This window comes from Lagenorhynchus albirostris, chromosome 5, assembly GCF_949774975.1.
Source record: "Lagenorhynchus albirostris chromosome 5, mLagAlb1.1, whole genome shotgun sequence".
Taxonomy (NCBI): domain Eukaryota; kingdom Metazoa; phylum Chordata; class Mammalia; order Artiodactyla; family Delphinidae; genus Lagenorhynchus; species Lagenorhynchus albirostris.
The window spans coordinates 9,067,263-9,082,519 of NC_083099.1; the positions used below are offsets into that span (position 1 = coordinate 9,067,263).

General features: G+C 41.1%; 1 protein-coding gene across 6 annotated transcripts in view; it reads left to right on the plus strand.

The window, feature by feature from the left end:
• Positions 1-358: 358 nt before the first annotated feature.
• SATB1 (SATB homeobox 1) overlaps positions 359-15,257 on the plus strand; it is a 79,611-nt gene continuing 64,712 nt past the window's right edge. Inside the window, exons 1-6 of one of the 6 annotated variants that reach the window (XM_060149546.1) lie at positions 1,028-1,669; positions 1,762-1,910; positions 4,378-4,612; positions 8,491-8,667; positions 9,440-9,566; positions 10,330-10,453. In XM_060149546.1, the coding sequence (XP_060005529.1) occupies positions 4,402-4,612; positions 8,491-8,667; positions 9,440-9,566; positions 10,330-10,453 (639 nt within the window). In that variant the 5' untranslated portion in view covers positions 1,028-1,669; positions 1,762-1,910; positions 4,378-4,401. The other 5 variants (XM_060149547.1, XM_060149549.1, XM_060149545.1 and 2 more) reach the window with 5 other exon arrangements.

A 15,257-nucleotide genomic window follows, 5' to 3' on the forward strand; every position in this document is an offset into this window, starting at 1 on the left:
GCTCCCCGGACGCGGCGGCGGCGGAGCCGGCCCCGCTGGGGAAGGGCTCTGGGCGGCGGCGGCGGGCGGCCCGGAGGAGGCTGCGTGCTCGGGGCTGGGGCTGCGAGCGGGGTGACTGTGTATTAAAATGAGGAGGAGGAAGAAGAGGCAGCCACAGCGGCGGCGGCGGCGGCAGCAGCAGCAGCGGCGGCGGCAGCAGCGGCGCGGAGGGCTGCAGCGCGGCCGGACGCGCGGAGCCGAGCGGGGCGCGGCGGCGGCCACCGCGCCCGGGAGGAGTCCGTTCCGAATTTGATGGGGGCAGCGCCGGCGGCGAGGGGGAGAGCGGAGCGGCCCCGTCCGGGGACCCGCGCCCGCCCGCACGCACACACACCGCCGCGCGCGCGCCGCTCCCGGGGCCACCAGGCGACCGCCGGCCTCGTCGCCACCGCATTAGCCGTGGCCGCCCTCTAGCCCGCCCGGGCGCCCAGGCGACTCCGGGGGGGCGCCTCCCACCCACCCCCAACCACCCCTCCGCTTTCGGGAAACTCCTGCTCAGTTGTGTCGGGGTTTCTGGCTTCCTTTTACCCCAAGTCCTAGAGCCATTGTGGAGCTCGTTGTTTATTTACCTCGGACTCCGGCTGAGTGAGAGCTCGGCGACTTTTTGGGGGAAGGGGGTGGGGAGTCGGTGGCGGCGGAGGCGGCTGGGGTGCCTTCCGATCCCCCCCTCCCCTCCCCCCAGCCCTCTTCCTCGGCCTCACTCTCTCGGCTCCCAGACGCTCGCAGCCCCGCGTCCATGGGCAGGGAGGGGGTCCGCGAGGCTGTCGTCAGCGAGGGCCGAATCAAAAGTGGCATTTTAATGCCTTGCCGGGGCTTTTTCCGCGACCTCCTGCCCCCCACCCTCGCGGCCCCCCGGTAGATGCCCTGGTCGGGGGCGCGAGGCTGTGGGAAGAAAGTTGAAGGTTTGTTACTATCAGGCGCAATTGTTGGGGAGGGGGAGGGGCGGGGGGCGATCGGAGGGGAGGCGAGCCGGCCTTCCCCTCCCTGCGTTCTCCGGGGTGCCTGGAGAATAAGATTACAAGTGACAGCCAGAAGTAGACTTTCTGTCCTCACACCGAAGAACCCCAGCGAGCGGTAGGGAGGGAAGCGAGGGGAACCTTTCTTGCCTTTCTGGAGACCTTGTCCGCAGTGATTTTTTTTTTTTTAATAAGAGAATCCCCAGTCACCACCTTGTCTCCCCAGCACCGCCACAGTGTACTGCTCTTAAGGGGTTTTGCTTTGTTTTTACGATTCCCCCCCCCCACCGAACGAATCACTTGTCAGATCAATTTTATCTTCTCTCTCCTCCCACTCTCCCCTCCTCCCCCATCGAAAACCCTGTTCTCTGAGGTTAGACATTTTACAAACCATATATGTTGTTTTTCGAATTGTGATTTTTTTTTTAACCCCTCTCTCCCATGGCTACTCTTCCAGATGTTTATCGGCCCTTCCCCCGCTTAGGGGGGCGGGGGTAAGGGAAGAGAAAATAATACAATTTCAGGGGAAGTCGCCTTCAGGTCTGCTGCTTTTTTTTTTTTAATTAAAAAAAAAAAGGACGTAGAAAACATCATTCTTGAACTTCTCTTCAAGAACCCAGGCTGCAAAGGAAACCTCCTTTGTTTTTGTTATTTATATGCTGTCAAGTTTTGAAGTGGTGAGTTTCAGGTCGGTTTTGCTAATTTCACTCAGTAAAACTGCAGTGTTTCTGTTTCTAGATAGTACTTTGCTTCTTTGTCTCTTTAAAAGGTCACAGTGAAAGCTTGGCCTGGATCGTGCCGGCCATATGGAATGGATAAGGGCACAATCTCTTAAAATGTGATTATGAGGTTCTGTGGGCCGAGGGAGGCGATCCAGCACGGAACTCATTGAAAAGGCTCCCACGCTGCAAAAAATAGGTTCTTGAAACCGGAATTTCGGGCTTGGCTTTCTCTTTTCAAAGGAAATAATTGCTGTGTCTGAGTTCACTGTTTATTTCGTTGATTATCGTATATGGACTTCGTTTATGGACAGGGAAATGGGGTTTTGAGAAAGTAGCCTGCTTTCAATGCGCCAGCCAGACGTTGCAGTAAAATGGGTTGTTTAAATGTGTAACTTAAAAGAAACTCTTCAGCCTGGCATCTGTTGAGACTGTAGTTAGTTCCGGTGCTGTCAGTCCAGCGGGCCCCGTGGAGGTTGCTCTTTGCAATTCCAAACTCAGGTTTGGTGAACTTTAGCCTTGGGCGTAGAGTTTAAATGAGTAAATTGGGCGTTTTATGTGCATGTAATTTTGCTTTATAATGTAGAGCTTTTTACAAGATGACTGAGTTTGATAGCTGCTTATAGGTGGGTATTCATTCGAAGGACAATTTTGCATGACCTATATGACGTTTTGATTGTCAATACATTAAATTATCATCTAACACTTTACTGTACAGTTTATAACGCTGTTAAGCCTCATGACTACTTAATATGTTTTGTAGCATTAACTTTGATGCTTTTATCTACTCCCCCCTCTTTTTTTTTTTTGCTCTTAAATTGCCCCATGGGTTAAGTATTTTCTTTTCAAGTCATATGTTTTAAAATTCATCTTCCGCTCTAGGGTAAGGCAGCCAATTTCAGGAGAAGCAGCTCTGTACTGTAACCCATATGAAGCATTATAAAGCGTGTTTTGAATAAGTTAATAATCACCACTAATTTTGGCTTTAGACTACAGTTTAATATTAGTGGAAAAGAGTAATCTTGATAAAAAGTGGTTAAAAGAGGCACATTTATTGTTAATGAACCTCATAACCAAAAACAGATGGGACCTCGATCAACGGTAGACCTTTGGTCTCAGTGTGCCACCCTGGAGTACAAGGATAAATAGCCATTATTTCTCTAACTTTATAGTTCTTCAATTGACATTCTTAAGGTTGCTTTTAAGCCTACAGATTATCATTGCTCTCCCCTCCCCATCACCTCTTTCCTTGATTATAATGGACAAAGTAATCTACAGTTAAACAGAGGGGGAAAAATAAATGCTTACAGAAAGACCATGCTAATAACACAAGCTCGCTTTCAAATCTGGATCTGAGTAGCTTCTTCGGTATAGTGTGTGTGTGTGTGTATGTATATGTATATTTTTTTTAAGGGAAAGATATGTCGAATTACCAGACAGCTGGAGAAAAGTGATAATTCTCATATTGTCTCTGGTTTTTCTATATGTGCTCCCCTCTCCCTTAGTGTCAGTGAACTCAGTACTTCAAGTACCATGAAAGTTCATAAAAGAATTTTACTCATCTGTTCGTATTAATGCTAGTTAAAACTGTATTTTAGAAGGGAGTTTGATAATGTACTACTTACTTTATTATAAACAGTATGAAAATTGATGTCCCATGTGTAATACAACTGAAAATAATTATCTGTTAATTTTTTCTGAAGTTAATTGAGATGTTGACTTCTTTGCATGCTGAGATTATTTTTGAACACTGGCAATTGTGTTTTACCGAAATTATCAAGATTTTTTTCAAAGCGAGTTTAGCGCTTCAATCTAATGTGTGTATTATGAAATATTTTCAAAATTTTTGCTATTTAAATTGTTAACAGCATTCTATTACTAAAGGACCCCGAAATATTAACCCTAAGACATGTGAGTTGTAACACTTCAGTACCGGGGCTATTTGAAGAAATCCTCCACTTCTATCCATTTGCTAAAGGTGGAATGATTCAGTCACATGTTTGAGACAAGACTTGACTAAATCTTTAAAACAGGTCATGTAACTCTTGATACTTTGACAGTAGAAAAGTTTTTCTACAAATTAACTGTAAAGCCAATAGAGAGTTTCAAAAGCAGAAGTTTGCTACCTTTTGAGGTGGTGTATACGTATGTAGATATATTTTCTTAATGAGAATTAAACTGCATATAAAAATATAAGCAAAGACATCAGATCTAACTAATATTTTGGACTGTGATCTTTCCATCTTTGATTAAAGTGTTGTTATTGTGCTTTGTATTAAGTTTCTAATTTTTTAAAATTGGGACTACATAAATACAATTTATTTTCTCTTTAGCTATACTTGTAAATTCTTGTTCTAAAAGTAAGCCCATTCCCCCCGCACCCACCTCCCCAGTTAGTTTTGCTGGTAGGTGACAAATTACCTTTTCGTTCATGTGTGTTGGTACCATTTCCGCAAATTGTTCTGTTACCTTGAATGGAAATATAATGCTGTGATCTAGAAATAGAGTAACGTCTGCATTATGTTATATGTCCAGTTAAGCAATTTTACAAATAAGAGAGAAGCATCCAGGATAAAACATATACATGGTGTTACATATACAGAGAGAGAGAGAGATGTGGAGACCCCCACCCAATTATAACATGTTTTCTTTTTAAATTCTGGCAGGTGATCTTTAGAGAGTAACTGAGTATGGATCATTTGAACGAAGCAACTCAGGGGAAAGAACATTCAGAAATGTCTAACAATGTGAGCGATCCGAAGGGTCCACCAGCCAAGATTGCCCGCCTGGAGCAGAACGGGAGCCCACTAGGAAGAGGAAGGCTTGGGAGCACAGGTGCAAAAATGCAGGGAGTACCTTTAAAACACTCGGGCCATCTGATGAAAAGCAACCTTAGGAAAGGTAAATACTTTCGATACAAATCCTGGAAGGCTGCAAGCCCTGTGTTCACCCAAGGCCACTTGGTGTCCGTGTGGAGAGTCAGAAGGCTTCTTTGTTACATTCTTTTCCTTGATTCTCTTTCTGATCTGAAGTTAGTTACATTTCTGGCTGTAGGTGCAGCCACGTTTGAAAGTGTAGGCTCCGTGCCTGAGCAGAGCATCTTACTCCCCTATAGACTGGAGTCTTTGGATGTTGTGGACAATAAGAACTGAATTAAATGTCATTGTCTCAGTTACACGAGGCTTCCATCGATAAGATGTTATTGTAGTAGAGCATACAGAGGTGGCTATTGCTGAAACTAACCCTGAGTAAGAAGACGACATGTGGGACTTCCCTAGTGGTCCAGTGGCTAAGACTCACGCTCCCAGTGCAGGGGGCCCAGGTTCGATCCCTGGTCAGGGAGCTAGATCCCACATGCTGCAACTAACACCCGACACAGCTAAATAAATAAATAAATACTAAAAAAAAAAATAAGACATTTCCATTGTTTGAGAACCAACCTAGCTTTTTCATAGGATTACTGGTTGTAAGGCAGTTTCACAGATAATGGAAGTCTTCTGCAATATGATATAAAAGTTTTGTGATGTTGGTTTTTTTTTGGTGGTTTGTTTTCTTCAGAGCAAACTCATTATTTAGTAGCGAAAAACCTGAGGATTCTAGTGTCTCCCTTTTGCTGTAATTGGGTATTTTTGATAAAAGAAGGGCAGATCTAGGCAAGTTTATAAGGAGAGGATATGTAACTGTGTGATTCCTTTCTACCAATTTTATATTCCATTGATGCAGTTGAATAACTTTGCGTTCAGCACTGTTGTTTCTATAAATCATTGCCTATCCTGGGCATAATGTGTGGGCCTTAGAAGGTCTTTATTTGTCTCCGAATAACTGTGTATAGGATTCAGATTTTCCTTACATTTGCTAAAGCAGAGGATAAAAATGCCATCTTGTAGCAACCAAGAATATTAAGTAGATAAAGTTAGCAAGCAGAGGAATTTCATTGTGTTTGATGCATAACATTTATCATACAATCATTTATTTTTTCCTTGGTTTGGCGAAAACAAAGAATATATTGATCCTGAAATGAACAGACACAGCAGTCCGTATTGTTAGATCTTTATCTATTAAAAATGGAAAAACAGCACTTCAGCAAATTCTTTGGCCTCTCCTCATGATTACCCTATTTATTGATTGTTTGCCAAGAATGTATGCATCTTAAGAAAGCCAGGGTAAGAGCATTAAAAATATAATTTATTACGGCTTTTTCAAACAGAGTGCATTAATATTGTACTGCGAAGCACTGGGGCTCTATAAAAAAGACTTTCTGACGCCTGCAAACATGTAAGTTCCATAAATTCCTAAATAGGAGATTTCAGCTGTCTCTGGTATTATGTGATATTTGCACAGCAAACTTTAATGCCAGGACAGTTTTAGACAAGGATTCTACAGACTTCACTGCTCCTTATGGCAGACGTGCTGTTTACACAGGCTAATAAACCTTCAGCAAAAGCTCCTAAGACTGCCTTCAGGTTTAAATCATGGGGTATTTTTAGCAGTCAGCAGTGACCAGCGCACTCCCCTTTCCATGCTGGAAGGTTATGAAGTTGGTGGAGTTGGAAGCCTCGTCCAGCGCTTACACAAATAATCAGACAGTTCAGAGAAGTCCCCTGTTCAGCTTGACTCCCAGCATCCGGAGGACAATGTGACAGTTTGCTGGAAGGTTTAGTAGCTAGATTGGGAATTAAAGGCTACTGTTGTCGCTTTATCAGTAGCCACCTTAATGATCTTACAGGGTCCCTCTAAATAAAGTCCAAAACAACTCTCATATATTTCAACAGTTTGAAAAACCTGCAGTTATTTCATAGGTCTCAGGAGAAGCAAAGAGCAGAACAGGTCTGTATCATTCTATAAGAGGAGAAATCAATGTGTATGTTTTTGTTGTATTAGTAACCCAATTCTTTGAAGACCTCAGGACAGGGGGAGGAGAAACCAAAGTACAGTAATTTCACTTCCTGCTCAAGTGCTTTTTTTTTTAAGCATTGCATTCATAGTGACATTTTAAAAATGCAGTTTAATTGTAGAAGTTTCTCTGCTTACTTCAAGCAACAAAATTCCTACAGCCTTTTGGTGGTGGTGGTAGTATTTTTTTTAACCTTCTTTTTCCAGTGCAGGGTTTCTGTTTGACAGGCGCTAGATAAAAAGTGGGGCCGGGATGAGAAAGCACACCTTAAGAAAAGGGGTTGGAGGTTTTTGTTTATTTGTTTAGAAGGTTTTGCCAAAGTACCTTCCAGCCAAGGAAGAAATCACCCGTTTGCATAGTGCTGTTTTTGCTGTGGTCTCCCCCAGTCTCTTTCTGATCCCTGATGGGTTCTCTCTCTGGTATAAAACAGCCGAATGAGTGACATGAATATTGGCAAGCTCCGCAGCTTGTTTTTCATCCCTAGCCTGTTGGGTCCCTCCAAATGAGTTTGCGAGCCTTTCTAAGTAAACCTAAAGGGGTTTATTTGTCAGCGCTAGAATCTCTTGTGAACAGTTCACTGAAGCTGTGGGGTAGATGCACACGTATAAAAATGTAGCTGCTTTTACTGCCGGCTTTGTTCAGCAGCAACAAGCAAAGAGGGCGTTTTTAAAGGGCATCCCTAGTGTCAGGAGGAAATCCTGATTTTTATCTGTGCTTGGCAGGTGCTCGACACCTTCAGAAGTTGGTTGGATTCTGTGAGTCCAGAGGGCAGAGCTTATAGAGGCATTAATGTGATAGGACTAATTGGGGATCCTGGGTGCCCTGTTAAAGTAACCCTAGTCATCATTTATGCTAAAGATGATACCCTCCTGGCAGCTTGCCACAGTATAGTTCAGATGCATCTGCTTTTAACCCTTTTCCGTTTATCTCTGGAAGTCTGACAGTGCACTGCGTAAACACCTCGAGTGCTACCACGTTCCGTGATTTCTGTTTCTAGAAACCTCTTTGCTAACAGTGGTGTGGCCTGTGTTTGTTAATCATCTGGCTACTGAGTTAGTACGTGGGATTACAGTAAATAAAGAGAGAACACCTCAAGTCTATGCAGATTCCTGTATCCTAAGATGCCCTGATGAGGCCAGTTTCCTTTCCTCTCATTTTTATCCCATTTGCTGTAGCAAAGATTGTTCATTTTAAAGACATGTGGTTACTGTGATATCTTTTTAGTCAGATAGATTAAATGAGTAGCCATCAGAGTAAAACCTTATTCATCTACAGTATGCACATATTGAAATCGTGTATTTTGAACATCAGTTTGGTTAAGTTTTGTGTTTCTTCTATGGACTCGTTAAAGTCAAGGTCTTAAAAAAGGAGGAAAATGCTAATGATTTTATCATCAAATATAATTTGTTTGGATACAGACAATGAACGTTTAATGTTAACAAAAGTGTGTAGGAAGCCCAAAGGTGGGTTCTTTCGAGGACAAGTGTAGCGAATTGCGTTTGCACACCGGGTACCACTCACAGCAGATCAGACGAGACCCTGGCTCCTCTCTCATCAGCCTTATGATTTGATCAAAAAGGTAGTTCTGCATTAATTGATGTGGGGAAACGCACTGTTAAAATTAAAGCAGAGCCCAAGTTACCTCAGGGCCAAGTTCACATTCTGTTTCAGTATTTCTCTTACAACTTAAAAAAATAAAAATAAAGGCAGGTGTATGTGTGTGTGTGTGCGCCTGGATCTCTGTGCCCTGTCTGCCTTGGAAACACAGCCGCCCCTTCTCTCACTGTGTTGAAGATTTATTTTCACGGCTTCGTTTTTCCTCCCCCCAGACTGTATTTCTGAAGATCGTTGGTTTGCGTCTCTTTTTCCTCTGTGTCCTTGATAGGAACCATGCTACCGGTTTTCTGCGTGGTGGAACATTATGAAAATGCCATTGAGTACGATTGCAAGGAGGAACATGCAGAATTTGTGTTGGTGAGGAAGGATATGCTTTTCAACCAGCTGATTGAAATGGCCTTGCTGTCTCTGGGTTATTCGCATAGCTCTGCTGCCCAGGCCAAAGGTAAATAATGCAGACGTGGGGTTGGAAAAATTGCTTGGCATCCTTTGTTTACCTTGCAGAGAAAGCAACTGAATATTTCCATTCAAAAAACTGTAGCCTGTGTGTTACATGGGTTCCTTCTAGACTGTGGCTTTAAAAAATTGGCTTAATTCAGTTTGGTTTAGTTAACACACATTTTGCTCATGTGGAATGTCGAGGTAGGTTTTTTTTTTTAAATTACTTCAGCTGAATCATTAGTATGCTTATTGACCTTAATAATCTGCTCCACTGAGGACCCACAAGGAAGTGAGGAACGTATTTGAGCAGATGGACTGTTGAGAGTCAATTTGCATTTATGACTGAATATCTAGTTCTGTTTCCTTTATTCTGTTTCTGATGGTTTTATGGGCTGTAAAGTATTTTTCAATGCTGATTCCCATTGCAGTAGAGAATCTTATCTAAATCGTAAAGCCATTTAGAACTGGTTCAGCTATGTCTTATTAGAACTTCCTGCAAGTTAGGAAAATGTGGCCTCTGCCTAGGTTTTATTGATGGGGTTTTACTTCCAAAATAATAAACAACCCCACCGTCATTTACATAATTTCACAATTTAGAAAGCTAAGCTGTGAATATTTTCATTGACCTGCCTTTTAGAGGGAAGGGAATCATTCAAAAAAATAACAATATTGCTTGTGGTGGGGGGCAATTAAAAAAGAAAAAGAACAAACCTTCTACTAGATATGTTATCTGAAGGGTAAAATAGTTAGTGACATATTCTCTTTATCTGGAATAGGACTAATCCAGGTTGGAAAGTGGAATCCAGTCCCACTGTCTTATGTGACTGATGCCCCTGATGCTACGGTAGCAGATATGCTTCAAGACGTGTATCATGTGGTCACATTGAAAATTCAGTTACACAGGTGAGTCAGGACAGCAACTCTAGGGCAGAACATTCTACTTACCTGATCATCTGAAATAAAGCATCTCTGGTCACCCTTCAGCTGTGATTTACTCTGTGTTTCAGAAAGGTTAACCCAAATTGATTTTGTTACTTTACCCCTTCTGCTTTATTTTCCTAACTTCAATCTGTCATTAAAAAGCAACCTTCCCCCCAAATGCATCGATCTGTGCAGGTTATCAGACGACGAGACTTTGTATGTGCAGTGGATTAAATGATGCATTACAAGAAGGCATTTTACATAAAGTTTACTTAAGAGAAAAATATTTTTGCATATCATGAACAGTGCCATCTGTGTACATTTTGTGAAAGAATGCCTTATTCGCTATTGCCGAGCTCTTCTTCATTTATGTATATATATATTTTTTACCATTTTAACTCGTATGAACAGAGTCCTGAAAGGAAAGTGTTCCCACGTTGCCGTTTTTCACCATGGCTCGTGAGAAAGCAGCACACCTTAAATTGTCTTCCCAAGCACATCAGAGCAGGAAGGTAGAAGTAACGTGAAAAAATAGCCACCACAGGCAGCTGATGTATAATTCATGCATCGATACAGCAGATGTGTTGTATAAAGTAATTAACTAATCGGAACAATCAGGAGACCGAGAGCAATCTCCAGATGCATCTGTTTGATGCGCAAAATGAAATCTGTCTGTCTTAAAGGAACGTTCTGCAGCAGGATGCGATCTGGTCATAATCCCCTTTCTAATCTGTGTCTCCAATAGTTGCCCCAAACTAGAAGACCTGCCTCCAGAACAGTGGTCCCACACCACCGTCAGGAATGCGCTGAAGGACTTACTGAAGGATATGAATCAGAGTTCCTTGGCCAAGGAGTGCCCCCTCTCACAGGTACTTGGCATTGCCTGTCCTAAATGATAGGACATTGTGGGCAGCCCTAGTTGGAGGTGTAATAGGGTTCCCTAGTCTAAAGCAACTGGCATCGGAAGCAAGAATCTCCCCAAAAGGCAAAGTGACTTGACCGCTGGTGACTTTCAAAAATATGCCCTATTCGTCCTGAACCAGAGCCTTTACACTTTTTCTCCCTTGGGGAAAAGAGCGGAGGAAAAACAGCTCAGCAGAACTCTACACTAGCTCGATTGTAGATTCCTCCTCTTGAGTGCTCTGAGCTTGGAAGCTACATTGTCCTGAGAGCCTTTGTTTAAGGGAATAAAGGTGGTATAACTTCCAAGCACCCCTAGGTGAGTGCAAGGGCATTGGAAGTGTTAATGTTCAGAACTGCACCATGCTACCTCAATAAAACAAGAGTATAGTTTAGTTTTTGGATACTTTGTTCATTACCAAAAAAAAAAAAAGAAGAAATAGCATTTAGTAAAAAAAAAATTTTTTAAGTAAGAACAGAAAACAGAAATCTCTTCCCTGTAACTAAAGATTAAATAGTTATTATTTATCAGGATTTTGTCACCAGTTTTATGGCATTGGTTTACACACCCCAGCTTTTTATTTTTTAGTGAGATCATATGTTTTCCTCTGAGACGCCTGTCATACCATCAGGGATTTTTGAAATCAGACAAAGATTTATTATTATTGTATTCGAGTTTTTAGAGTGAATTTTGGTAGAGGGGCAATTAAAACTCTACTGAGAGATTGCCTCTGTTTCTAAATGTAAAGCCAAACATCACTTTTGATGATGCAGAGCTGATTTCAAATAAAAAAGAAAGGATGCTGTGAACCCGCTCTTCATGGGCTGCTCGTGTGGTCACGACGTAACTGTGTCGTAATGTCATCTCTCAGTGCCCACACCAGTAAAGGTCATGCCACCATAGAGTATAGTTGAAGTGCTGGTCTAACTAGATTTTTACTAAATTTTTAAAGTTTTTCTTTCAATGCAAGTTTAAAATGTAAGTGTGAATGTTAGTCTGTCAGTCATTTGGACTTGAACTGAATGAGTGCTGTAAACATTTCTGCAACTGAGATATTCTCAAAATGTGTTTCTAATGTGATGGCCGTGAAGATACATGGGTACCTTTGGAAGGAAGGTTGTGGCCTTTTGTGCTGCCGTTTCATGGAACCTCCATGTATTGCAGGTTTGCTGCGTTACAGTCCATCAGCTTTACTTTGTTATTTGTTAGCAATTCTAGGAATGAAGCAAATGAATTAAGTTTACAGTTAATGATGGCTTTTTATATTCTTCTAAGGTAAGCTATGGCCACAGGTAAAATATTCTCTGGTGTTAAGTGTCCGTTTCTTGAAAATCAGAGCAAAGTCTTTTTGTCATTTTAGCTGATCTTCTCTTTCTCTCTCTCTCACCCTTGGAGTAGGCAGGATGTGAATTTATAACCGTCGAATAAAAGTAATTTAAATTAATTAAACACAGTTAAATCAATAGGATGATATAATGAAGCAGGTGACTTACCTCTGGGGCTTTGGATTTTGCAGACAACTCCAGATAGTTTGTCACTTAGTTTCAGCATTTGAAAATTTGAAATGTCCTAGAATTAAAGGCTGGTTTATTTGTTTGTTTGTTAACTCAGCGTTAAAATACATATAAATACCCACTATAGGAATCTCATGTATCTTCATGTTACTAAGTGTCCCATTGATTTGGGAAGGCAGAGATTTAAGGCATTTACTGTGAGCCGGAGAAGAGGATGCTAGTATAAGTATTTATTGAAACAGGCAGTGAGAACTAATTGTTAAATGACATCAACATTCAGCCAATAAACTCTACCTCACTATAGCTTATAAATACAATTGTGAGTTTACTTAATGTTATCATGGGAAATGAATTAAATACAAACTATTATAATGTTAAACAGAATTGACAAAATGAAATTCAGGACTTGGTTTTGGAGTCAGACATGGGTGAATTTCTATAGAGAGGCCTCGAGAGGAACATGTGGGCCTGGGTAGCTGGGGACCCTGCTGTCATCCTTAAGTGGTGAAACTAGGCTGTAACTTCAACATCAGTTGTAATTACAATCTTCCTTTCTTTAAAAAAAAAAAAAAATTTGTAAAAGTATACATCGTTCAGCAGTGGCAGCAAATATTTGAAATTAATTTAATATCTAATATTATGAAAAAGTGCAACTTGTTCTGTAAATGAGGGGGTTATTTTATATTCTGCTGCCTCATCTTCTATTTGTCTAGAATGAATTCGTGAATCTGATACTCAATTCAGAATGTTTTAATTATGGACTATTTTCCATTTGCTTCTTTATTTTCTCTTCTGTCAGAAGTTATTAGTTAGAGGAAATGCAGGCACTCTAAGGCCTCAGCCCCAAATATATGCTGAGCTTGGTAAAACTGCTCTTTTTTTCCTCCCTGGTGAGATTTGGTGATGAAGATGCTGTGGTGAAAATGCCTAGCAAATAATAAATACGGCCTCAGTCTTGTACAAAATGGGACCTAACACCAAGAAATGCTACAGCTTAAGACTTTTTCCCCTCCTGTGGAGTTTTGATTCATTCCCGTGAGAACTGTTAGCATACAATTCAGCATGCCCATTTTGCTGTACATTAAGGATTTGGTTTTGTTTAATATGGTAAAATAGCCCAGTCTTGAATATGGCCATTGGGTCCCTAATGATATGCTAAGCAGAATGTCCACCCTGTGGGCAAGGAGATTCCCTTTACTGAGGAGTGGCCAGGAGGGAAGGGGAGGGGCAGCCCCAGGAATTTGCCTGCGGTGTCAGGCAGGCCATGCCTCCAGTGTTCCCAGGAGGATTGTCCCCTACTTGCAAAGAGCAAGTCCAGTTTGCACTTCCAATCTTAGAACTAGAAGATGTTATCTTTCCCAGAGATTAAAGTCAAAATGCTGGTTAGTGACTGACCCCCAAAGTCCTTTCCCAAGGATGCGTTTTAGCGTGTTGATTTTAAAATGAAGACTTAGGTTTTCCTGCAGTAATGTTTTCTTGGATAATCTTTGCAAGGTTTTCTCTAGCCGCAGAAATTCCATTAAGTGTGCGTGGGGTTTGGCTTATAACTCAGACCTTTATTTCTGTGACTGATTTCCTATCATAAATCTGCCCAAATAGATTGACATCCATTTATTGTTTTTTCTACCACGTGTTTGTTTATTTTTGTAAACTGTTCTAAGGCATAAGAAACCCTTAGCTCATTATGGATCTGAGGTTGGGCGCTGTGTTGTTACTCTTGCTTTTTTCAGTGGATGTGGTTAGGTAAGGTGGGTGTTGTATTCTGACCTGCAAGTAAGGAAGGGAGAATAAAGTCTGACGTGGGGATAAGAAAGCTTATGGTCATGGGAACTTGGAGGGTATGGATTTGGAAGGTAAATTGGGATTTGAAAAAGTAATATTTTGATGTACAATAAAAATAGATTTCATTTTAAGTTTCCCCTGAAGTTTTAGAAATTGAACATTAGATAAATATGTATACATTCAGTACAAGGATAGATTCGTTTTGTTAAAAGTATCGTAAGTAAAAGGTCAGTTATTACTTCTGCCAGACTAGCGTCTTCCTTCTAAAAATGTTCAGGTCACATATTCCTAAGGGATTTTAATCTGATATATGTGCATTTTTACCACCCTTGCCCACCACACACACATTCACATTTGTGTACACAAACACACACACGCTCACACATCACCACTTTCATATTTTTAAGGTGCCGGTTCTTTCTGTTTCATTTCTCACCTGGGAAAAGTAGCTCCAAGCCCGAGTCCTCCATACAGTGAGAACTGTCATTTTTATTTTCAAGTAGCAAAAGATTTATAAAATGAATTTAAATTCGAACTTTCCATTTAGAAGTAACGTGGAGAAAAATGATATTTTGGTTTTCCTTTTTCTGACAGCATCTAGGGGTGTAGAATGTGTCAGACTTTTCATTAGGTACTGGCAAAACAGGCGAAAAAAGAAGCCACCTTGCCCTGCTGAAGCTTGGCGTTTAACCATGCCCATTCTCTGAAACTTGACAGTCATTTCCATAGACATTAATAAACCCCTGTGTTCAGCTGGTTTTCAGTCTGTATTATACAAAGCACCAATTTAAAAAATCCCTATCTGTTAGGCTGTAGATATATATATTTTTTTTTAACTGCACTTTATATTATTTTTTTCATAATTTTGGGGCCAAAATGACATCTCTAAAAAAATTCCAGTAAACATTAATAATCACATTTTCTCCAGAGAATATCCAACATCAGTATTCAAATATTGTATTTCACATGAGAGTCTAACCTATGAAATGTATTCACATATTCATATATTTATTCATTCAAAAATATGTATTGACAGTCCGCTGTGTGACAGGCATTCTATTTCCTATGGAGTAATAAGGGTGACACATCTTAGTAGTTGAAATAATAGTAACTTTCATTTAGTACTTTTACAGTATCAAGAGTGTATCTGTCACCCTAAGTGGTATATGGTTTTATATCCCCATTTTCAGTTAAGGAACCTGAGCCATGGAATGTTTAAGCAAGTCCCATGATTACGGAGCAGGTGAAGCAGAGGGGCGAGAATTCATACCCAGACCCTGTGAGCTTAATCAAGTATTCTCGGATGGATGGATGGATGGATGGATGGATGGATGGATGGATGGATGGAAGGAAAGATAGATAGATAGATAGATAGATAGATAGAGACAGAGGCCTTTTTAAAAAACCTTTCTCCAACTAATTTGATGTTTTATAAAATACATTTCTCTGTAGTACTGATAACTACTTACAGTTTTC